The sequence below is a fragment of the Zootoca vivipara genome, chromosome 3 (assembly GCF_965207765.1).
Source record: "Zootoca vivipara chromosome 3, rZooViv2.hap1.1, whole genome shotgun sequence".
NCBI classification, from domain to species: Eukaryota; Metazoa; Chordata; class Lepidosauria; order Squamata; family Lacertidae; genus Zootoca; species Zootoca vivipara.
Window position 1 is genome coordinate 39,947,976 of NC_142586.1, and position 23,775 is coordinate 39,971,750.

General features: G+C 42.0%; 3 protein-coding genes and 1 long non-coding RNA gene across 11 annotated transcripts in view; 3 read left to right on the plus strand and 1 right to left on the minus strand.

Moving 5' to 3' along the window:
- SMIM8 (small integral membrane protein 8) lies at nt 1-4,641 on the plus strand. 5 transcript variants are annotated; one of them, XM_035109432.3, is made up of 4 exons: nt 1-79; nt 1,185-1,326; nt 1,787-1,975; nt 4,547-4,641. In XM_035109432.3, exons 2-3 carry the CDS (start codon nt 1,192-1,194, stop codon nt 1,943-1,945), a joined length of 294 nt encoding a protein of 97 aa, XP_034965323.1. In that variant the 5' UTR covers nt 1-79; nt 1,185-1,191; the 3' UTR covers nt 1,946-1,975; nt 4,547-4,641. The 5 variants fall into 5 exon arrangements, with proteins under 5 accessions (XP_034965323.1, XP_034965324.1, XP_088522100.1 ...); XM_035109433.3 differs by lacking the exon at nt 4,547-4,641 and adding an exon at nt 2,354-2,446; XM_088665974.1 differs by lacking the exon at nt 4,547-4,641 and having other exon boundaries at nt 1,787-2,161.
- C3H6orf163 (chromosome 3 C6orf163 homolog) lies at nt 2,471-9,877 on the plus strand. Its single transcript, XM_035109430.3, has 5 exons — nt 2,471-3,066; nt 4,547-4,641; nt 7,263-7,370; nt 8,307-8,509; nt 9,333-9,877. Exons 1-5 carry the CDS (start codon nt 2,919-2,921, stop codon nt 9,751-9,753), a joined length of 975 nt encoding a protein of 324 aa, XP_034965321.2. The 5' UTR covers nt 2,471-2,918; the 3' UTR covers nt 9,754-9,877.
- On the minus strand, nt 7,983-12,315 carry LOC148686227 (uncharacterized). 2 transcript variants are annotated; one of them, XR_015948927.1, is made up of 3 exons: nt 12,181-12,315; nt 9,707-9,827; nt 7,983-9,609 (listed from the first exon to the last, which is right to left on the minus strand). It is a non-coding gene; the product is annotated as an uncharacterized LOC148686227 (long non-coding RNA). The 2 variants fall into 2 exon arrangements; XR_015948928.1 differs by having other exon boundaries at nt 12,142-12,279.
- CFAP206 (cilia and flagella associated protein 206) overlaps nt 11,752-23,775 on the plus strand; it is a 20,352-nt gene continuing 8,328 nt past the window's right edge. Inside the window, exons 1-8 of one of the 3 annotated variants that reach the window (XM_035109428.3) lie at nt 11,752-12,314; nt 13,602-13,710; nt 15,157-15,240; nt 16,468-16,558; nt 17,211-17,399; nt 19,136-19,294; nt 20,881-21,089; nt 22,233-22,352. In XM_035109428.3, the coding sequence (XP_034965319.3) occupies nt 13,603-13,710; nt 15,157-15,240; nt 16,468-16,558; nt 17,211-17,399; nt 19,136-19,294; nt 20,881-21,089; nt 22,233-22,352 (960 nt within the window). In that variant the 5' untranslated portion in view covers nt 11,752-12,314; nt 13,602. Of the gene's footprint in view, nt 12,548-13,601; nt 13,711-15,156; nt 15,241-16,467; nt 16,559-17,210; nt 17,400-19,135; nt 19,295-20,880; nt 21,090-22,232; nt 22,353-23,775 lie in introns of all 3 variants that reach the window. The other 2 variants (XM_088665973.1, XM_088665972.1) reach the window with 2 other exon arrangements.

Here is a 23,775-nt window from a genome sequence, read left to right on the forward strand (position 1 = left end):
AGGCTTCGGAGGCGAGCGAGAGAGCGAGCAGGAGACGACTTCCCCCTAGGCCGCCCCGTGCGAGGAGCAGATCCCGAAGGTGCCCCGCTCTCCCTTCTTTCCCTCAGGTCGCAGCTGCAGTATGGAATGCGGTGCCAGGTTGAGGGAGGTGTGGGGCTTGTGCTCTAGTCAGCTGGCTTTGAGCTTGTGGGTCTGGAATGGAGTATCAAGAGGGTCGCGCGCACTCATGGTCCCAAGGTTGCTTGCCAGCCAGGACAGGCGCAAGTTGGGGTGGGGAGAAGCTCAATAAATATTTGTGCAACTTGGTGACCTACAGCTAGTTTTCCCCACTTTTGTTATGCCTGCTCTCTCTGCAAAGTGGGTAGCGAGCCACTTGTTTTCTTAATATCTGCACAGTGCCTAGAAAACTTGAGGTGAGGTTATATATAAGTTTTGAACCTTCTGGTAGTGAAACTCCCACAGCGAGAGGGCTGGGATTATATTTGATGGAAGATGTAAGGCCTGCTGCTGCTCACATTGTCATTTACCTGGAAATAAACTGCTCTGGGATTGGATGGATTTACTGCCAGGTAAAGTATGGATATGAACAGACTATGCAACATGTTCCTTCTTTCAGGCTGGAGCTGAAGCTGGGACCCAGATGGGCTTGAAATACACATAAATAATATGCTTTCAAAGTGGTGGGGAAAACTCATTAACTGGCTAAACACTCTGGCTGTAGTTGTGGCAGGATTTGTAGGAGTTGAAATGCATGTGCTGCTCCTATGGTTTATTTACACAAATACAACCTGAGCCTAAGAGGAAAGGGCTCACAGCATAACACCCTAGTTACATGTAGGTAGCCGTGTTGGTCTGACATAGTCGAAACAAAATAAAAAAATTCTTTGCAGTAGCACCTTAGAGACCAACTAAGTTTGTCATTGTTATGAGCTTTCGTGTGCATGCACACTGTGTATCTGAAGAAGTGTGCATGCACACGAAAGCTCATACCAGTGACAAACTTAGTTGGTCTCTAAGGTGCTACTGGAAGGAGCATAACACCCTAACAGAACTTGCTTCTCCCTCAGTCACAGCCTTGGATTCCAGCACGAATCAAGCTGTGTATTGTACATTTTACCTTTATACATGTTTTTAGAACAGAACCCCTAAGCGAGCTCTTACCTAAACCAAACTGTTTTATGCAGCAGTAAGATGTCTTCAGCACCTCAGCCTCCAGATTTACAACATGAAGCACCCAAAGAGAAAGACTATCGAACTCCCGGATTCCGAAGTGTCCGAACTACCACCTTGTTCCGTGCTGTGAACCCAGAACTCTTTATTAAACCTGTAAGTAGCTTTTTAAGAAATAGCCTTGATAAGTAATGTAATGAATGCACACACACATATTACATTTAATTATAGATTGGGTTGTTGTTTTTTTAATTCACAAGCAACACTTGCTTTGATGGAAAGAAATGAAGTTGGTAACTAGCTAATCAGAAGTGTGTGGCATATTTGGAGGTGGGGGGGAGCCAAACTATCTCCAGTGTGTTTTTTAATGTTCACAGAATGGGGAAATTGTTATGGTGTATGTACATTCATGATCTAATAACTAGCTACTGTCTACATTTAAGCATTCTATAAATACATGTTTTGACTATGGAGTTGGGTAAACTTCATTAAATCTATGAAGTAAAGTGGAGTTAAGTGCACCAAGATTTTGGTTGCAGTAGTTATGTAGATATACTTCAAAAGAGCAATGACTATGGATTTAAATACTAGTGTGTATTTTTTCTTATCTTCACAGAACAAACCAGTTATGGCTTTTGGGCTTGTAACGATTACTCTTTGTGTAGCCTACATTGGATACTTGCATGCACAACAAGAGAATAAAAAAGATCTTTATGAAGCTATTGACAGCGAGGGAAAGCGACATATGAAGCGGAAGACTTCTAAATGGGATTAAAGAAATGCATGGCTTGCACATGATCTGCATGTAAGGCGACACAAATAAGTGGTATATTTAGTTTTCTGATTTGTGACTTTTCAGGATTTTGTGTGGAAAGCCAGCATTTTTCTAGGCAATAATGGATGTTACTTTTGAAATATAATCCCTTTTAATAACTAGGAAAAACGATATTGCCTGTACCAAATAAAAACCCAGCATTATTAAGAAATGTAATATTTGGAACAACTGTTGCAGATATTCTGAGAATAAGCACCTTTAGGAATCTATCTCTCTCTCTCTCTCTCTCTCTCTCTCTCTCTCTCTCTCTCTCACACACACACACACACACACACACATGCCTGTTCTCTCTCTCTCTCTCTCTCTCTCTCTCTCTCTCTCTCTGTGTGTGTGTGTGTGTGTGTCTAGAATGCTACACCGACTTACAAATTTTTAAGAGCAGAAAGGATAACAGAAAATCAGAAAAAGAACAATACATAATAATAAAAGCCATACAATAAATAACCTATAGAATAGAGCCAATTAAACAGCAGCAAAAAGCATCATAATTTGTCATATTATCTGGAAGATAACCTAAGCTTTTATTAAATGCTTGACTATCCTGTGTAAACTACTTTGGAGAGCACACAAAACTTTTTAAAGTTATTCATTTAAAGGATCTAAAATGCTTTTGTGAGCAAAGCTTACCCAGCCTAGCAACGGTTACTGGGTGAGAAGTTAGCCTATATTATGAGACCTCTCACAGCCACATGATAGGCAGAGCTCCTTAACACCAGGGCTGCAGCTGAAGCGGGTACCATCTTGCCATCAAATAATCTCACCAAACAATGGTGAAACCTCTCTCTCTCTCTCCCACTAACATGCACAGATTCTAAGAAGACAATTAATTCAGTTTAGGCTATGAGAACTAAGATTTCGCTTCCTCATCTAGTCCACACTTGTCATTGGAGGAGGAAAAATCTTGACTGCAATCATGATTAGGAATCCAGATTTTGACACATTTGTTTGTTGTGCTGTTTGTTCAAAACTAATTCCACCACCTCCTAGACCAGAGACTTTTGAGCGGATTAGAGAATACAAGCCTTACAAAACTCGGTATTATACACACAGAGATATATTGGGTAAGTAGTTAGTTACTTTATTTAATTTTAGATACTCATGCCTGTCCACCAAAAAGTCAATATATCTGGTCCTCAGTTGTTTTCATGCAGACATTGATCTCTCAGATACACTTAAGGTGTATCCATACATATTACAGTAATTACAGTTGCAGTAATCCCCATGTTAAATAGGATAAGAGTAAAATCTGGAGAAAATGCAGAAAGAAGGCCACAAACACGAGAGGGAAGAGCACCTTAGTTAGGTAAAAATACTTTTGTTAGTTAGGGGAAGGGCTTTTAGTTTATAAAAAGATGTAAGTGTGTGAGGGACATGATGGAGAGTTGATTTGTGACCACCGATTACTGGTTCCTGGATCTTGCTTCCCAGTGGCCAAAAACCCAGTCTCTGACAAAAGCCCAGTACCACTCGATGCAATGTTCATTCATCTCCCTATAGTGCCAATTGCTGGAACTGCACCCTTAGCACTGTGCTCCATGTTGCAGCTGCTCATGTAGGTGCCTGGTTGGTATGGTTTTCCCTTCTGCTTTTTGAAAAGGAAGAATGGGCATCTGCACTGTGGGGTGGGAATGCAGAGTGCCTGCTTCAAATGGGAAGTCATCTTGCTGGTGAGGGAGTGCTGCTGCTGCAGAAGCACAGAACATAGGAAGCTGCCTTATACTGAGTCAGACTATTGGTCTGTCCTAGCTTAGCATTGTCTATTGCGGCCCTCCAGTAAATTAAACGAGTCTCTCCCAGCCCTATCTGGAGTTGTTGGAGATTGAACACGGGGCCTTCTGCATGCAGAGCAGATGCACTAAAAGCCAGCTACAAAGATACGCACAGCCGGGGCCACCATAGTTGCCGACACAGAATTTGTTCGTGCCTGTGGGGGGGGGGGACTGTTGTGTGCCCTGTGGAACTCCTTGGATTGTGATACATGGTGCAGATTGTGGCTTGCCTTTTTAAAGCTTAGGCCCAGAGAGCAGTTGAATCCCACATGCCTACTACGTGTGAATCCTACAAAGGCTCTCCTGAATGGGGCCAATGCTGGTTCTAGGTGTAAGCCTGATGTTAGTGCTTGCTTGTGTTCTGATGTAGCTCACTCGGTAGAGCACAAGATTCTTAATCTCAGGGCCGTTGGTTCAAGCCCCACATTGGGGGGAAATATGCCTGCATTGCAGGGGGTTGGACTGGGTGACCATTGTGGTCCCTTCCAGCTCTACAATTCTATCATTCTGAGCAGTCAAATCTGCTAGCAAGTTGATCTGGGTAATTATTTTTTACATACTGAAATCAACCCAAGTCATTAAAAAGGATGGGGGGTGCACCAGCCTTCAGGAAATTATACATGGTTGAATAATATTAAATAAAAATACCTTAAATCAGAAAGCGTCTTATCTTAAATGTTCAAGCAAAGGAACAGGTGGCATGCTTAGTTTATGTATAACCTGTAGCGTTATGTTCCCCAATTGTGGCGTTGTTGTTTTTTGGCATACGTAGAATTGGGAGCTGACATTAAGCAAGCAGAAGCAGATAGAAGAGAAGCAGAAGTACAACAACGAATTGAAAAAGTGCAAGCTAGACTATTGCTTCAGGTACAACTGTTATGCTGTCATCGCTTTATCTACTCTGTTGCCCTGGGGCCTTTCTGCGAATATTTACTGATGTATAATGTAGACAGCAAATTTTACAGAAATATGTGATACATGGATGGGGAAAATGTGACCCTCCAGAGGCTGAGGGACTCCAGCTTCCATCAGCCCTGGACAGCATAGCCAGTGGACTCAGGGATGATGGGAATTGCAGCCCAACAATATGGGCTATAACTTGCCTAACCTTGCTATATATGATTACATGAGTTTTATAGGTTTCACGATGTATTGTATTGCTTTTAATGTTTATTTTGTAATCCACCCTTTCAAGACTATGTTCTTGAATGTGGGATATAAATATTTATTTACATAATAAAATAATTGAATAAAAATACCATTGTATGGATCAGTTCTGTATTTATCTTTCTGATGTGTTAATTTGGGGATCTAACTCACCAGTGTTACAGATCAGGGTTCAGATTTCCTCATTAGCAACCCAGTATGGCAGGGAATAAAGCATAAGCCAGTGCCAAAGACCACAGGTGACTAAATATTGTAATTGAACCAAATCAATTGATTTATTGGTGTACTACAGTGTTTCATTTAAGGCATGTTATTATCTTCATGTAGAAAATAATGATATTTTAAAATTTGAAGATAGAGCAACTTAAAGCAAAGTAATACAGCAATATAGTACCTTTAGAAAATAAATTTTACAAATTACATAGGAATAGCATAATAATTACATTGACAAAACAATGAATCACTGTCTTCTTCCTATCCTTCTAGTTGTAACCTAGAATTTCAAAGTTTTGCAGCATATTAACATTTTGGAATAAAGTTCATGGTTACCCAGCGCTGTGAGCTAAGACCTTGTGACCTTCGAAAGCAGAGTTAGAAAAACTGCAAGCAGAGGGGGGTGGGATTCTTTGAACTCAGCATCTGGACTGTGAGGATGGAATTTCCCACTTTATATGAATTTCATTACTCTATCTTGGAGTAGGGAGAGGGAGTGAAACGGCAAGCCTTGCCTCTTCAGCAGCTCTTCACTTAGGACAGGGATGGGGAACCTGTAGCCCTCCAGATGTTGGACAACTGCTGGGGCTGATGGGAGTTGGAGTCCAAAACATCTGAGGCGCCACAGGTTCCCCATTCCTGACGTAGGGCTTGTGTGCCATGACACATCCCAGCACTTGCTTCCCAAAACTGTTCAGTGTTCTGATCCTACATTTGTTTAGGCATTGTGGCTCGTTGTCTTTAAGTGCCTTAACATCTCATTACACTGATGGTACGGTGTTTCCTTCTAATCTTCTCATCCAGGATGCTGACGTCTCCCATAGACGGCAGAGAAACATGGCATGAAGTCCCAAGCCGCCTTTGTATAGTGTCACAGAAGCAAACTTTTCATCCCTTTAGTGCATTGTTGCTGCTCTCCTGTGTGCTTGACGTTGGTTCTGCTGGTGCAGCAGGGTCCTGAGTAACACAGGATGCAAGGGGAAACTACTGCCAACAGCCATGTAGAAACAGCAGCAGCTGTCTTTTCGTGGCAGCAATTGGGAATTTGTGGTCTTCCAGATATTGCTGTCTTCCCTGACCATTTGCCCAATGGCTCTTGTGCCAACTCACCACCTTCCCCAGAAAGCCCTGTTTAGGGGTTTTCCACTGGCTAATGTGAATTCTTCTGGTGCCACTTCTGCCTGCCCATTTTTTTTTGGGGGGGGGGGGAAGGTTTGGATCGTTCTGCCAACATGTTTCTGGGCTGTACCACTTTTAGACTGCAGGTGGGCATGTGCACAGTTGAATGATTTGCTGTAGAAATAAAATCCCTGCACACCTGTTTGCTGTAAAAAAAAAAAACCAAGCAAACCCACAACCATAGCTGCCAAGTTATCCCTTTTTTTAAGGAATTTTCCCTTATGCTGAATAGGCTTCCTCACGAGAAAAGGGAAAACTTGGCAGCTATGCCCACAACCCTTCACATAGAAGACCTAGACATTTGACGAGGCCCAAACCCTTCTCCCTGCTACTTCTCTGTACAGTGGTATCTTGGTTTACAAACGTAATCCATTCTGGAAGTCCGTTCTTAAACTGAGGCACGCTTTCCCTAATGAGGCCTCCCGCCGCCAGTGCCCTTCCACTGTTTGGATTCTGTTCTTATACCGAGGTAAAGTTCTCAAACCAGGACACTAGACACTTATTTCCGGTTTTGCGGAGTTTGTAAATCGAATCGTTCTTAAACCAGACTGTTCTTAAACCAAGGTACCACTGTACAGGGAATTTATTTTGTATGGAAGAACAGTCAGTTGTGTAAGCTGCCACCTTTAGTCTGGAGTGGTAAAGCCCAAACACAGGCATATCCTCTATTCTGCTGCTTATGAGAACTATTGCTGTGCGGCTGCTTTAAAAAAGAAAATTAATGGGGAAATAATAAATATAGGGTGATATCCAACTAAGTCATTGAGCAGACCCATTTAAATTAAGGGACTTGTTGCTTAAGGTCATTGATATTAATGGGTCTGCTTTGACTATGACTTAGTTGGATATCACCCAGAGCGATCTAGCTGATGTGCAGCATCAGAATGTCCTAAGCAGAGTTTTCTTCATGGCTATGCCTTGTTTTGTAGGCTGCAACAGAAAGAGAGGATGCAGTGGAAGATGCCCTCAATCGTGCAGCTGCTCTACATGCGCAAGATATTGAAGCCCTTAAAGAGAAAGACGAAAAAGCATTACAAGTCAGTAGTCGTTTTATTTTTGTTTGCAACATGTTAAGAGACAATGCCTTGCATCCAGAGTTGTGTGGGGACGTATTCCCACCAACTGACACCCCCATGTCTGGATCTCTCCACAGTATGTCCCACACCATTCCCCAAGGGTCTCCCCCCTCCAGTTTTTTGGGAAGGCAGTAGGGGGCTATAGAGGGAAGGGTGGGAGAAGCAGAAAAAGTCCCACTCCATGAACTGAAATCTGCTTTGTTTATGAATGGAATTTTGGGTCCAAACCTATATAAACATGCAGAAGCTGCATGTGGCACAATCTCTCTTGTAACAAGTAGGTGGAGGGGGGATTGTTCTTGAATACTCTGCTGAATTAAAAAAACAACACCACCATGAATGAAAATCTAGAGTGTCAAGGTAAAGATTCAGCTGAAACCTCTCTGACATGCAAGGAGGGTTCGTTTGTTATTTTAGATGGGAGCAGTGCTTTTTTCTGGGGGTATGCTGGGGTACGCATACCCCCAAACATTTTTTGAATCTAAGTTTTGCCTCATTGAGGGGCAGTATTTCAATATGAGTAGGAAAATGAGAGTACCTCAACATTTTTTTAGAAAATAAAGCACTGGATGGGAGAGTTCAAAACCGATTTATTACTCATAAGAGCTGGCAGTAAAACTTTATTTTTGAACTACATTTATCTATTTATTTAAAATGTAAAATTTCATATTTCATTTCATAATGTATATTTCATTTTTCATAAATATATAAAACTAGTCACCAGAAAGATAACCTCAGTAAGCTATGTGGCTGGTGCTTTTGAACTTGCATCTTCTACATCCAAAGTGGTTTATAAGGCATGGTGCATTCTTTCTAGGCTCGTCTTGTTTAAAACAGGGATGAAGCAACCTAATCCCTCCCTCCCTATTCTAATTTGTTTTTCTAACCTTGCTGCAGGAGGCTGTGAAGAACACAAGGATAGAAATGCTCCATCACCTAGAACTGGAACTGAAGAGAGAATCAGAAGCTGCTGAGCAGCGGATGACACACAAACTTCAACGACTCATACTGGAGCTCGCGATGGAGAAGTCGAAAGCCGTTGGTGAAGCTAGGCAGGAAGAGAGGAACAAAATATCTGGAATGCTTGACGAGCAAAACAAGTACTTGGCTTAGCAACCCCATTTCATATTTTAAAGCAGCGATGAGGAAACCTGATGGTTGACCATGCTGGTTGGGGATGATGGGATAATGAGTTCAATGCCACCTGGAGGGACTTGGGCTTCCCATCCCTGTTGAATATAAGGGGATGGATTTAAGAGAGCTGCACCTGACATTGTTTGCATCCAGATATCTGCAAATAGAGTACTGATCTGCAGGAGCTGGATGTGCACTAGGTGCTTTCCAAAGGGGGCTTGGTTTGCTAATGGGTCTCTGAGATATTGCAAATGGGACATGGGCAGCAGTAAATCTGGATTAAATTGATGGGGGGTATTTTGATGCCAATGGGATTGTGTGGATGTAGCTTGTGGTTACTGAGGAGAGCACTTAAGCACAAGCCGAGGTTCAGGTGACATGCTAAATCAATTCTTAGCTTGGTAAAAGAGCCTCTTTTAGGTTAGGCTCCTCCTGGAAGCCTGCATGTTGATACAGCCCTGGTAAGCCAATGTTGGGCTTGCTGTGATTTGCAAACAAGGCTGATGTGATCAGTGGAGTTAACTCCCTGTTACGTGTGCTGTTGGATAGTACCAGATTTAATAGAATCTGATAGTAAAGATGGGCAGGGTGGGGGGGGTTAGGCCTTTCGAAGTTTTGCTATCTGGTTTCCAACTACTGTACAGATTTATTCCAGTTTATTGGAAAGCATTTCTCTTTTCCTCCAGCTAAAAGAAATGTGCCGTTCACACAAGACTGCCTTACAAATTGCCAGTAGTGAGAAATTATGTTGAAGTTATCATATGATCTTTTCTCTCACCCCCCCCCCAGAACGTTTTTGGAACAATTCAGGAAAGCTGGGGAGCTTGCCAATGAAATTTATCAGAAGAACCTGCAGCAGTTGTCCGTGGAGAAAAAATATGAAATGGAAATGGCCTTTAAAATCTCCCAGAAAGAGTTTCAGGAAGAAACTGAGAAACTCATCCAAAACGCAGAAAATCTCCGTGAGGCTCAGTTGCAAGAGGTGTCACACGAGGTGAGCAAGAAAAATGGTGAGATCCTGACTCTTAGCCAACAACTGGAAAGCATGACAGACTGGAAAGATAGCCTGGAAGCAGAAATATTAGAAATAAGAGAAGCATTTCAGAAATACATTAACCTCACATTTCCACAACTTGCACCAGGGCAAGCAGACTTTATCTTACCATTCAGAAAAATATCTCGGTTTGTTGACTCTGGTGTAGATACGTAAGCTGAATGACAACCAGGAAGGAGTTCTGTCAGTTTGCTGCAGCCATCTAGTCTTGCTGTAGAGGAGTTGCGTAACTGTTGGGGAAGGAGGAGAAATAAATCCATCTTCTCTCACTAAGGTATAATTGTGTGTCTGTGTCTATATTTCCCTTGGATAACTCATGAACTCCCCTGTGACTAAGATTGTGAAGCTTCTTTGAAGGGTCGATGGAGAATCTTACTTCTGTATACTAAATGAGAGCTGCTTCTGTAAAAGTTAGGGAGCATGAATGTCTCAATTGGAGCCCTGAAAGTAGCAAGCATGCCCCTGGACATGTGCAGAGAGCCTATCCTACATTGCCACTGGGTTAACTGTAAGCTGCCTCCATACATATTTTATTTGAAGATGATATACCGGTACTGCCAACTCAAGAAGGGTGGCTTCTAACAACTGCAAGCCCCAGCACCTTTAAAAAAAGAAAAAAGAAAGGGGATGGAGGAGCTAGCAAATTGCTCCTGATTTACTGCAACACATTCTAAGGCAGGGTCCCCAAACTAAGGCCCGGCGGCCGGATGCGGCCCAATCGCCTTCTAAATCTGGCCCGCGAACGGTCCAGGAATCAGCATGTTTTTACATGAGTAGAATGTGTCCTTTTATTAAAAATGCATCTCATTTTTGGGGCCTGCCTGGTGTTTTTACATGAGTAGAATGTGTCCTTTTATGTAAAATGCATCTCTGGGTTATTTGTGGGGCATAGGAATTCGTTCATTAAAAAAAAAAAAAGTCCGGCCCCCCACAAGGTCTGAGGGACAGTGGACCGGCCCCCTGCTGAAAAAGTTTGCTGATCCCTGTTCTAAGGCTATGTGTACCTATCATAAAGGTGGCAAAGCTGTGGACTTCCAGGTGTTGCTGGACTACCACTTCCATCACCTATAAGCTCATTGGTCTTGCTGGCTGGAGCTGATGGGAATTGGACCCCAATCAGATATAGCTGTGCCCTGTTAAAGTGCATAAAAGTGTTGAGCCACAGCAAATCAATCCCCACCCCCCATTACTTTTTGCAGTTAGGAAAGTGATTTGGAAATGAAGTGAAAGATGCAGAATGATGATTGGTGGACACGAAAGCACTATAAGCTCAATAAAGAGCAGACACTGTATAATCTGCATCAGCAAGGCCAGGGGGCAGGGCTGGTCTTGTCGCCTGGCAGCCCAGGACCTCCATACACACTGCCCAAGCTTGCATATCAAGAGGTCACTGCTGTGCTGCTAACACAGCAAAAACAGTTACAGGTAGGTAGCCGTGTTGGTCTGAGTCGAAGCAAAATAAAAAAATTCCTTCAGTAGCACCTTAAAGACAAACTAAGTTTTTATTTTGGTATGAGCTTTCGTGTGCATGCACACTTCTTCAGATACTGAAGGATTTTTTTATTTTACAGCAAAAACAGTTACCAGTTAACAGTTTCTGCAGCCACAGCAGTGGTGTGATTCTCCAATGGTTTGACTTCACACACACCCCAAGCTGTACCCCATTGTTTTTGACGCAGGCATATGCCAACAATGTTGTCCTGTGGGATTGTCAAAAGGATCAAGCTGACTGCATTAATTAGATTGCAAATAATGTTCCCTTGCTCTGGATTCACTTTAGGAAAGTCCTTCCATAGGCAGCATGCCGAAAACAATTCTCGCAATCTCGTGTGGCCCTAGTCCAGTAACTTGGGGTTTGGCAATGGCAAACAGTAACCAGTGTGTCCAACTCAGTAGTTCCACAGTAGAGGCTATTAAGAGGGATGCAGAAAACAGCTTCCAAATGCCTCTTAGGTGTATTTGGGAAAATCACAATCTCTTGAGTTTTGAGTGTTTTAAAACCTAGCACATAGCTGCTAAGACTATATGCTGCTTTGAAGAACATTTCTCTGGCTGCGTTTCCAGCAAGAACAACAAAGAATGACAGGCTGGCGATGCATCCTCCAGCAGGATGGCACGAGTGCTTGGAGACCCCAGTGGGCTATTACGATTCGCACTGTGTCCTGTGGGATGCGGTGGCATAGCCAGGGGAGGACAAAGGGGCAGCTGCTCCCCTCCCCCCCAGATCAAGCAAAACAACAGAAATCCTTAACTAACTGACCAGTCACGTTGGTCCTGCTCCCCCCACAAAAGTCCTGCCTCCGCTAAGCAAGTCCTGCCCCCCCCAAAAAAACCCTAGCTACGCCCATGGATGTGTGTATGTGAGAAACAGCTTTCAGCCAATATTGCCCCCCATAAAGTGGGGAGGACAGTGGGGGGTGTCCCCAGCAAGCGTGGGAACAATAAGCTCCGCGGCGGGGAGGCAGGAGCTCACAGCGGTCGGGAAATAGGTTAAGTCCCCCAGCGAACACGTGTGCGCCCATTCCGAAGACCGCCGAGCCTGACCTGAGACAGTGCCGCCTCCGGCCTTCTAGCTCCACCTACCTCAGGGGCCCAGGCGGTCTCCATGGAGACGCGGCTCCTACGCGGAAACACCACGCGGGCGCTTCTTCCCTTTCTGAGGCCGAGGCAGGAGGCTCCGAGGCGCGCCGCCGCGTCAGGCGGGAGGGGAGAAGCAGGTAAGTCTCGGGGGAGGAGGATGGGAGGAGACTGCCGTTATTTCCAGACACTGGATAGCTAAGGACGGGTCGGTGGGGGGGGAGTTTTACTGGAGCCAGGTGAGCGGGGTGGCAGATCATTCACATATTGTTATATGCCTTCAAGAGGGTCGCCAGTATCCCCCTCCCTCATCCGCTCAGGACTCTGGTGTTTTCCCTTGCTATAGAGAACAAAGAAATTCAACATTCAACAGGTGAAGTTTTCCCACTGCTGCACTTCTGGAGAAGGCGGGGGGGGGGGAATTAAGCACCTGTTGAATTTATTCATGTCTGCCGCACAGCTATGGGGCAAAGGAACCCCACCAAGCGGGAGGAGGAAGGGGGTAATAGAGCACTGTTTATACCAGAAATAATAATAATAATAATAATAATAATAATAATAATAATAATAATAATAATAATAGCAGCAGTAGTAGTAAATTTGTATACCGCCCTATATCCGCAGGTCTCAGGGCAGTTACAACATAAAATCACAAAATAGATAACAAAAACAACTCAATCAACCTGCACCCTTCACTAACATTTAAAAAGGGCATGGGCTGCAATTAACTCTGGAAGCCCAAATAATGTAATGTGGAGCCCAAGGACGGGACACAGCCAGGCAATTCTGCCATGGGTGCCAACATTTTTCTATGTAGCTGTGTATTTTTGTAATATTTTGTCTTAAGTTGCCTGTTGTTGCTTCAGTTTTCTGTACACTGCTTAGATATATTTTAATACATTAAGCAGCATAATCAAAATCAAATGGTAGCGGTGTAAAAACCCAGCCCATGCCCTTTTCAAATGTGTTGGGAAGGCGGGTTATTGGGTTGTTTTTTGTTTTTATTATGTATTTTGTGTTTTTATATTATGATTTTATGTTGTAACCAAAATACCTTGTTACCATGTTATTTTCAATTAACTGTAACATATTATTGTCTGAATTTACCAAAATACCCTTTGATGGTAACCTTCCTATTGTACTCCAAAAATGTAACCTTTGTAACCCAATACAAAAAATAATGCCACTATTTTTCCCTTGCTGCAAGTAGTACTGGGATTGTATGTATAATCCCTAACTAAAGTACTATATAATATATTGTTTCTTTATGCATCAATAGGCAGGTTCTTCCCAGGTTCTTGAAAACTTAAAAGATTGAGGAAGTTTTAATTGAATGTGCAATCACAATACTGTCACTTAAAGCTTCTGTGAAAAAAAAAATTACAATGTATTGTTACACATGAGCCCTTCATCTCTTGATAATGCAGAATGACTCACTCTCAAGCTGAAAGTGTCATAAAGAATATCATCCGTGAAATAGGACAAGAATGTGCCATGAAAGGTCAAACTGTATCAGAAACTCTGGTGGCATTCATGGTAAGTGCAAAATACACAGTTCACTAATGTGCTTCATTTAAAAGCTCATCTTTCTAGCAGTGTTAGAAACTGAAATATGAAAGCTAGGAGCTAAATGGCACCTTAAACCTAGGTTATGGGTGCCACAACAGAATGTCTAGCGCACACTTTTTTAAATAGCAAGAATACCAAGCTGAAAATGAATGAACTGCAGCTAAACCTATCAACTTGCCTGATGCTGCAGCAATCTCTTGGAAGTCGAGGTGAGAGGAATTTCTCCTCCTAGGCTCTCAGCACCAGCAGTGACAGTTTTAATCTGAAATCTTAGATGCGGTGCTGCGCCCAGAGCTCAGAAACTGCTCACGCGAATGAAATTCGCTGTCGCAAAATGCGCCTACAACAATGGGAGTTTCAAACGCTGCTTTCTAGTCACGTTACCACGTCACTCCTGTGGCATTAAAATAATGTTAAAGGAACAGAACATCACAAAACATGGTTGTCTCGGGGCTAAAATGCAAGTAACACAAAAGTTAGGCAGGTAACTCTTGGAACTCTAGAACCCATGGACAACTAAGGAAGCTGAACGTTGAAAGATTTAGGACACACAAAAGAAGATGCTTTTTCGCACAGCACATAGTTAAACTGGGGAACTCACTCCCAAATGAAGCAGTGATGACTACCAACCTGAATGGTTTGAGAAGAGTATTCATGACTTTCAATGGCTACTAGCCACAATAGCTGTGTTCCACCTCCACTTGCAGATTGGGAAAGACTCACTGCTTCTTGTACTTTCCACAGTAGTACACCTACTCTAGCAGTTTGCTTCTTGAGCTGGGCAGGTAATGATGGCATTTGTACCGTATTTTTCTGTGTATAAGACACCCCCATGTATTTTGGGGGACTCAAAATTAAGAAAACACCCCTCAGCACTACCTGTGTATAAGACGAGCCCCAATTTTAAACCTAATTTTTGGGTAAAAAAACAATAACTAGTCTTATACACGGAATAATACGGTACTTCCCCAAATGCTGGGGATGCGGCATTGGAGCTCACAACCACACTTTTCCAAGCAATGTTTTAAAGGAGGCTAGAATTGAGAGCATGCTGGGTTGCTTCTATCCAGTGTCACCATAGTGGCTGTACCTTTGGGGCTCTGCTCTATATTTTATTTAATAGAATGATAAATTAACCACTCAACCATTTATTGCATATTTAAAAATCATTTTTAGTTCCCATTGATTTTGCTAAAATTTCCAAGTAAGTATGCTTGCTGGGACCAGTGAGTTAGTCCTCATGCCTATTAAATTAAACTGGGAAATGGCATTTAGTGGGGAAACCTTGAGCAGTTGGGACATTTAATTTGTTTTATTCTGCGGTTGTATTTGGCAGTAATATTTCTTTAAGAGCACAAGATAAATATTTAAATGGAAGCTTGGTTGCTTTTTTGTTTGTTTTTTTACTTATAGGTGAAAGCTGTTGTATTGGATCCAAGGAATGGATTTAATGTGGACAGGACCCTTACAAAGGCTGATGTGCAAAAACTTATTAAGGTGATTTTGTGAATCTAAACATTTGTTTAACTATTTTTATACTGGTTTCAATGAACTTACTGAGACTTATCAACAAATTAAAGCAGTCTCTCAAGCAACTCATGAGGTCTGTGGGAATTAAGCAGCCTAACTCTACTCAGGATTGCAGCCTAAATTATTGTTTTGTGTATAGTGTTTACCAAATTAATAAAAACCTACATTTCAGACCACAGAATCATTTAAAGCCTGTTCTCTCAGAGCCATCTAAAGCCACATATCACTTAGTGATAAACCTTTGAGTGATGTCCATTTTCTCATTATACGTTGAAATCTCCCCCAACTGCTTCTCCAAACCTGCACAATTGGATCATAATTTTGTACACCCAGTTGATGAACACAAAATATAACATTTGATTTAAATGTAATGAAAACTTGGCGAGCAGATGACACTTAATGAATTCAGCTATAATAAGTAGAATTTAAAATATGCCTCACATAAATGGCTTTATAAGCATAGCTACATACATTTATCATTGCTTCAAACTGTGATAGGCCCTTTTGAGGGCCCCTGAAAAATGAAAATGCTTTGTTCTAAAGAAAGCCTCCTATGTGTGATTTTGAGGTTGTTATATATGTTAGATAGATTTTAAGAAGGTGGTTAGACTAGTTCATTGCCACTAGTGAACTAGTATTCCAAGCAACAAATCTCTGTGTGACTGCAGCCTAGTGCTGCTGTATTATGCAGACTGCTTGTGTAGAAGGGATTATTGGTGTCAAGGCTGGGGGCTGCATATTTGCTGCTTTAGAGTATGTGGAGCAGCTTGCCTCCTCTCTCTGATGAGAATGAGTAGCTTCATGAAGCTATGTGCACTTCAAAGTTCCTGCAGCCACCTGGAATCAGGCAATAGCAAAAAATCTAATCCATATTATTCAACTCCAGGCAGCAGTCCATTTATGCTATTTAAGAACAAGTAAATTACAAAAACTATGAACATTTTGTGTCTTTAAGCTACATTATGGCAACGCAACATTTTGTTCTTGCAGTGGTGCTTCTCAGCCCCTTAATCTGTTTTCTCAAGTAATGTTTAAGAAAAGGGCACCTTGTTTTTTAAATCTATTAAACTGTTGGATTCTGTTTCATGTGTATAGATTCTGTAGCATGGTGTTTCTGGATGCCCAATGGTAATATTATTTTTATAATTAGTTAAGGGGCTTGAAATAACTTACATCAACATTTTTTCTTTTTAGCTTTCTATTGAAAGACTGCTTGACACAAGCAATCCATCTCTGGACACTATTAAGATGCAAGTTTATTTTGATATGAACTATATCACTCGAGGTAATCAATGTGTAGAATAATTTAATGTGAATATCCTACGCACGCTTACTCAGAAGTCACACTGTGTTCTAGTAAACTTATATGGGATTGCAAGCGCAATTGCAAGCATAAATTCTTGCTACATGTGAAAATAGTACTGTAATACAATGGAACAGTAAATCCAACAATATGTGAACATGCTAAGAGATGCAATCTATAAGGAGATTATAAACTAAATTAGCTCTTTAAAAAAATATTCAACATTTACCTAATATTTGAACAGTTAATATTTATTGTGCATTTAAAATCCTGGAAGGGGATTTGTGTTTTTTTAAAGGTTATATCCTGTACCAAATAAATGGAACTGATACATTCCACTGTCTCAATTTACCTCAGCATGTTCACCCGATAATGCCCTAGGATGGCAGCCCTAAAGTAAGAGCATGGGAGGATTTAAGCATGTGAAATGTGGGCATTTTTAACTAGCTAAGTTGAAAGCCTGTTGATGCCTATGCACGTTTTTTGGCTTCTCTGTGCCTTGGGTTACAACTGATGTGTAACTGAAGAACTATCAAGTCTAGTGAAATCTGCATTACTATGTGGTCTGCTGAAGCATGCAGGTGTCACCAGTGATATAACTGGCTTTTGTATCACCCTCTGTGTTTCCTCTTAGTTGAGTTGATCAAGGAACAGCATCGTGTTTTGGATTCCCGCCTTGCTCCAGTGGGCAGAGAAATTACAGATAGCCGTGCTCGTACCAGAGAGGAATTGGAAAGTGTTTATCGAAAAATTGTCAGCTATGTCCTGCTGCGCTCTGGCCTTGGATCCCCTACAGACATCAAGGTCATTAGAGAGGCAACTGGTTGGTAACTGTTTCAGATATATGCTGTGAAGAGTTTTGCCAATATGCACTTTTCTGTGGTAGTCATTGCATAGGAACTGAGCAACAAGCGGTGGCTAATTGGGGACTATCTTTTTCACTTTCTTTTGTTTTGAAGTATTTGTACGCTGCCTTTGTGCCTCAGTATGTACCTGTTTGTACGCAGAGTATGTACACCTCCCCGGTAAAAAAAAAAATCAAAGAAAACACTCAAAGGCACGTATACAAATATCTGCTCCAGACAGCAAAACCAGGCTGAGAATAGAATACAACCTGAGAGCCAGAAAAAGACACTTCACATATCCAGCAGGCCAAATGCAAGCAACCATCCAACCCTTTCCTGAAGATATGGAGATCCTCTGATGCCGCATTCAACACAGCATGAAGGGATGCAGACAGAAGGCCACAGCCCCTGTACTGCAGGATCCTAGCTTAGGTGTATTAACCAAGTCACAAGTGTTGTGTCAAGGGAGCAGCGGTGGTGTTCTTGGCACAACTGCCCAGGCTGGCCATTCACCATTCACGTCCTTACTCACTGTGGCCTTCCATTCAAACTAATTGCTGATAAGGGCATTATACTATTCTGAGATTCTAGGTAAGTTCATGCAGAACTTGTAGCCCGGTGGTCTGCTATAATGCCTTGCACAACTCCATACTTTCCTCCAAGCCTCCACTCCCCTGATGATATTCCTTGACCACTTACTCTTGCATGTCATTCATCTCCATCCTAATCCCTCCTTACACTCTTCAGGTCCTTAACCCCTTCAGCTCCCAAGTCCAAATTATTCAGACTCTTACCTCTTGGAAGGAGAATTAGTAGCGCAGAATTAGCAAATGTCTCCCAATGGCCTTATTCACTGACATTTATACTTTAAAAAGTGTGTCAAGAGTCTCTAAATTCTGTAGAAGCTCTTGACACTCTTTTTTTTAAGAGGGAGGGGTAGGGCAGTTTAACACACTGTAGCTTTGTCCATAAGGATTTCAAGACCAACTGCAGTCATTAACAGTCGTTAACAGTCATCAACAGGTTTACCACTCCTATCAGCCCATCACCCATTCCCATCACCCTCCCCACCCTCTGACTATACATAAGGGTCTGGTGACTTCTGTTCCAGTGTATCTGAAGAAGTGTGCATGCACACGAAAGCTCATACCTATGACAAACTTAGTTGGTCTCTAAGGTGCTACTGGAGGGATTTTTTATTTTTATTCATAAGGATTTCAGTTTATGATGTTAGTTTATTTATTATTCTCTTCAGCTGTCATAAGATTTAGCATTTTATAGCTCTTGATAAGTTAAGATGCTTTATACTTAACTATGTCCAGAGGAGAGGGGCATGCAAAGGGGGCTGCAACAGGAAGAAAAAGATTGGGAAATTCCCATTCCACAAGCAGAACATTCACAGATCTTAGGATTCAACTCATGATCTCCAGCATAGTGGGATCTCAAATGTGAATAAGTATCTTACTATACTAGGGGTGTTTCCATGGAAAATCCAGTAAGATACACCCACACTAGTTACCTGCTGGTGATACCTAAATGAATGATTTGCAAAATGAAGCCCTGACTGGAAGCACCCAATGTATAGCCCAGTGTGAACAAATTGTGGTATCGTCCCCAAATAACTTCTAGTCCTCACCTTTCTGTTTTATTTGATGTTACAGCTGTTGTCTGCCCTTTTTTTGTTATGACATTTTCCACATTTAATATTTTACAGCTGCCTTGCAGAGTGTATTTCCTCAAACAGAACTTGCTGCTTTCCTCTCCCTTTCAAAGAAGGAGAAAGAGAGGCAGTTGAAGGAGCTCACCATGATTGTCACAGGAATTCGGTTATTCAACAAGGAGTGTGGGAAGGGAGGAGAAGGCATTGATGAATGTAGGTATATACCGGTACGTTGTTGTTTAGTCGTTTAGTCGTGTCCGACTCTTCGTGACCCCATGGACCATAGCACGCCAGGCACTCCTGTCTTGCACTGCCTCCCGCAATTTGGTCAAACTCATGTTCGTAGCTTCGAGAACACTGTAGCTTCGAGAACACTGTACCGGTACTAGTAGGTGCTAAACTTGATGATGTGTCTGTATTAGCCATTTAAGCCACTTTCAAATGTGCAAAAATGTTCAGTGCTGACTGATCACCAATTTTGTAACTAGTCCCATCTAATTGCTTCATGCAAATACTGCATTTACCATAAGTTGATCTTCCAAATGAGATGTGATAACATGCTGTTCAGCTGCAGGTTAACTTTATTGAATATCTTCAAAATTGATAATCTGTACCACATTATCTATTAAATTGGCTTGTTGTAAAGCCTTCCCTAGGATTTTTATATATGGTATTTATATAAAATAGAAAGCCATGTTAACCTCCTGAGAGAAAAAAGAAATGTTTTTAGTCTCACCATGAGGCTAACTTTTAATAAGTTTCATATTAGAAAAATAGTGTGGGGTTTCATAGGTGACAACATACTACTTCAGATTCTTATTTTTGGAACTAGGAAAAGCATGGTGGAAAAGTCAGTTAACATATGACAGTTTATTGACTAAAACTCAGCAATTTTAAAAGGTTATTAACCCAAACCAGGATCCAAAGATGCCAGCAATGTGTCCTTAAAAGTTCTTTTGCAGATGCCCAGTCTTGTCTGTGTTAGGATCTCTTACTCACAAGTAAGACCCTGGTAGAGACAGGTGCCCGACTGGCATGTTCTCTCCCTCCTAGTAGATCGTTTGGGAGCTTCAAATTCTTTCTTCAGCCTGAACATCACAGTGACTGATGCCAACTGACATCAGCACACTTACGGATCCGCAGATATTGCGCAGTTGCGTAACAGAACTCAGTAGCTCAGCATTTGGCTAATCTGTGTTTATTTACATATAAACACACACGGAGCACTGCAACATGGCTCCCTCTCTCTCTCTAGCATCAGGCAGCAAAGGGAAAGGACAAAGGACAATAGTCCCACTTCAGGAAACACAGTAACACAAACATCCTGTTTCCGTCACTTCCCACTCTGTGGAATGTAAAACATATACAGTCATGTGATAGACAACAATCCCATGAATGCAAACACAGGGAAATAACAGTCTGCAGTCATTCAAACTATGTTGGATGCTCTTCTGAGGTTCTCTCAGTCCTCAGCATAGCTGCCAAGTTTTCCCTTTTCTCGCGAGGAAGCCTATTCAGCATAAGGGAAAATCCCTTTAAAAAAGGGATAACTTGGCAGCTATGGTCCTCAGGAGAGACCTTTCAGGACATGCAAGGGGCTTCAAGAGAAAGGGAACCCACAAAAGCCTTGGTGTGTTCATATGGAAGGCTTCATGCATCTCTTTGGATGTCAGCCCTGTTTATTTTAGAGAGAAATAGGTGGGGAAAATGCTTGTGGTTAGTTACTGAATTTGAGGTTGGCATGCTCAGTAATTACTGCCATGCCCCTTCTATATTTCAAACCAACCCTGTGTCAACAGTACCAGCTATTCTGAATGAAGCTATCCCAGCAGCCAACCACCATATAGAAATAGAACTGCAAGCTTCCAAGGATCTGGCGTACCAATACACAGCCTTGATTGAAATGATGCACCTGAGTCAAAATGCTGAGATAGAACTTAAAACGACAATGTTAAAAGAAGTCCTGTACAACGTGAGACAACATGAGGCTTTCCTTTGCATCATTATGGTGAGATTGTTTTATACTTTGCATCCCTTCTAGAATGCTGGTATATGCATTAATTGTGCCCGTCAGCTTTTCGTATACTTATAACTATGCTTATTGAATTTATATATTGCCTTTCATTTGAAGAACACAGGGCAGTTTTCAACATAAAAAATAAAATAAAAACACAAAATGCATAACAAAACAAAAAAACGCCTATAATCCACCCACGCCCCTGAGACATTTTAAAGACCACAGATTGTTTAATCAGCGAATGGCCTGGTTGAAGAAGAATGTTATTGCTTGGTGCCTAAAGATCTGTAATGAAGGAGCCAGGTGAGCCTTCCTGGGGAGAGCATTCCACAAACAGGGAGCCACCATAGAACAGGCCTGTTCTCATGTTGCCACCCTCTGGACCTCTCGTGGAGGGGTTACACAAAGAAGGGCCTCAGCTGATTATCGTTCCTTTGGTACATCTCTTTAGACACTAGGCAAAAACATGCCTCTTCTCCCAGGCCTTTGGCTAATTAAACAATCTGTGGCCTTTAAACTGTGGCGGTGGGGGGGTATTGTTTTTATTTGTCACTATGGAATGTATTTTTGTGTTTTTCTATTGCAAACTGCCATGTGATCTTTGGATGAAGGGAAGTATAGAAATTGTATTATTATTACCGGTATTTTATTATTCACCTCCCTGGCACAGCTAGCTGCCCCCTCCCAACTATGTTGCCACCGGATGAAGAAGAGCCAAGTGGGGAGGGGGAGGTTCAATTTAAGGAACCAACTTTCAGTTAGTAGAGAATTGTACAAGGTTCCAAGTTGGACAGAACTCTTTTTCATGCACAGTGGAAAAGAAGTGTCATTCTCTGCAGTACATGTCCAGATGACTGAGAATCTAATTGGAGATTGTCAATGTGTATGTGTATTCCACCCTATATTTCATTGAAAGAGCTCAAGATGGCATACATGGTTCTCTCCCTGCCCCCTGCTTTGTCCCATTGTTTATCCTCACAACAACCCTGGGACGTTGGTTAGTCTTGGAGTTAGTCTTGGAGATACTGACCGCCCCAAGGCGACTCAATGAGCTTAGGTAGATGTGGTAGATTCAATGAACTGTGGAAATGTCCTGAATTTCCATTGGTAATCTGCTGTATGCTGTCTTTTCAGTCTGATGTGATCACATGTGCACAAGAAGTTGATATGATGCAGAAGCAGTTTGCAGCGCAGATGGAGCACTTAAAAAGTATTGTTCAGGCAAAAACAGCAGTGCCTACGTCTCTGGTTTATGTAAGTTCCTAAATTGCAAGGATGTAAAAAGAAGGACTAGCTTGTGTTTGTGTTCATATATTCTGTACTGTACCTGCTTTCTTATATATACCATGCTGAGTTCGCAGCACAGACCTCTTTTACACCAAGAGATAGAGAGAGTCTGGATCCTTGCCTTTCTGTTCAGCTAGTCCAGGCATAGGCAACCTTGGCTCTCCAGATGTTTTGGAACTACAACTCCCATGATCCCTGACCACTGGGCCTGTTAGCTAGGGATCATGGGAGTTGTAGTTCCAAAACATCTGGAGAGCCAAGGTTGCCTATGCCTGAGCTAGTCCAAGGGAGTTTTGAGCTTGTTTTTCTAATAGCAGTTCCCTGGTGCCACATGACAAACTGCTTTTGAAATGGAGGAATATTTCAAATGCTCTCTGTAATGTATCTTTGAAGTCAGCTGTTCAAAGCAAAATAAAACAAAAACTACTTGGGCAATGGAGCTTATTTGTGTCTTCCTAAGCACCTCAGCGAACTCTTAGCCTAAGTGATACTTATTTTGAATTGTGTAATCATTGGTCAACATGTAAACTGGCCAAACGCTCTAACCATGTCTTTTTAAGGAAGCATAGTAACAGGTCATCACTGTGCTTCAAGGAACATCACCATCTTATAGTTACAATGTCCTTTTCTTTTGAAACTTCTTAAACTGGCCAGACATTCCACCTGGTTTAAGAATCCTATTATGAGTCCTGTTCTTTCTCTTATGCCTGTGCAGCAGCTGTTAATTAATGTTCCTTTAACAACCATTTGCAGCTCTCCACCTACTCACCATATTAACATTTCACACTTGTCTTTCTTTCCCTCTTTGGGCCTAACTTGATGACATGGCAGGATATATGTGATCAGATATTTTGCAGGTAGCGTTGCCAGACTCAATAGAGGACAGGACTTCTGTGCCTTTAATTGCCCTGCTCTTTTTTGAGTCTGGAAACCTTAAAGAGAGCAGGGCAATTAAAGGCACAGAAGTCCTGTCCTCTATTGAGTCTGGCAACCCTATTTGCAGGTTTTTTAAAGGTTGTGTGGGACTGAACTAGATTGGAGCCATAGTGCTAAGAGAGGGGTCTTGACCCCCCCCCCATGATGTTTTCCCAATTTCAACTGCCCCCAGGAACTACTATTTGCTACATACAACAAAGCATACAGGTGCCCATATGATACCACAGAACATATGGGGGTGGGGTATTCAGATCGGGAAAATAATCCCAATTATTATAACCCAGCCAGCATCTTCATGCAGCTTTATTCCAAACAAACAAACAAACAAACAAACAAACAAACCTGCAGTACATCAGATCTCCTGTCATTGTAGCAAGTTTGTCTCTAGGATTTTACACAGAGCTGCTAAAAAGTACTGTAAGTTTGTACAGATAGCTTTCTGTCAATTTAACAG

What these genes read in the sequence shown, in the direction of transcription:
- SMIM8 (XM_035109432.3), top strand. Translation starts at nt 1,192, where the DNA reads ATGTCTTCAGCACCTCAGCCTCCAGATTTACAACATGAAGCACCCAAA. An exon ending in CAGAACTCTTTATTAAACCT is followed by an intron (nt 1,327 to 1,786) that starts GTAAGTAGCTTT and finishes TTATCTTCACAG; the next exon opens with AACAAACCAGTTATGGCTTT.
- C3H6orf163 (XM_035109430.3), top strand. Translation starts at nt 2,919, where the DNA reads ATGATTAGGAATCCAGATTTTGACACATTTGTTTGTTGTGCTGTTTGT. An exon ending in AAGCTAGACTATTGCTTCAG is followed by an intron (nt 4,642 to 7,262) that starts GTACAACTGTTA and finishes CTTGTTTTGTAG; the next exon opens with GCTGCAACAGAAAGAGAGGA. An exon ending in AAGACGAAAAAGCATTACAA is followed by an intron (nt 7,371 to 8,306) that starts GTCAGTAGTCGT and finishes ACCTTGCTGCAG; the next exon opens with GAGGCTGTGAAGAACACAAG.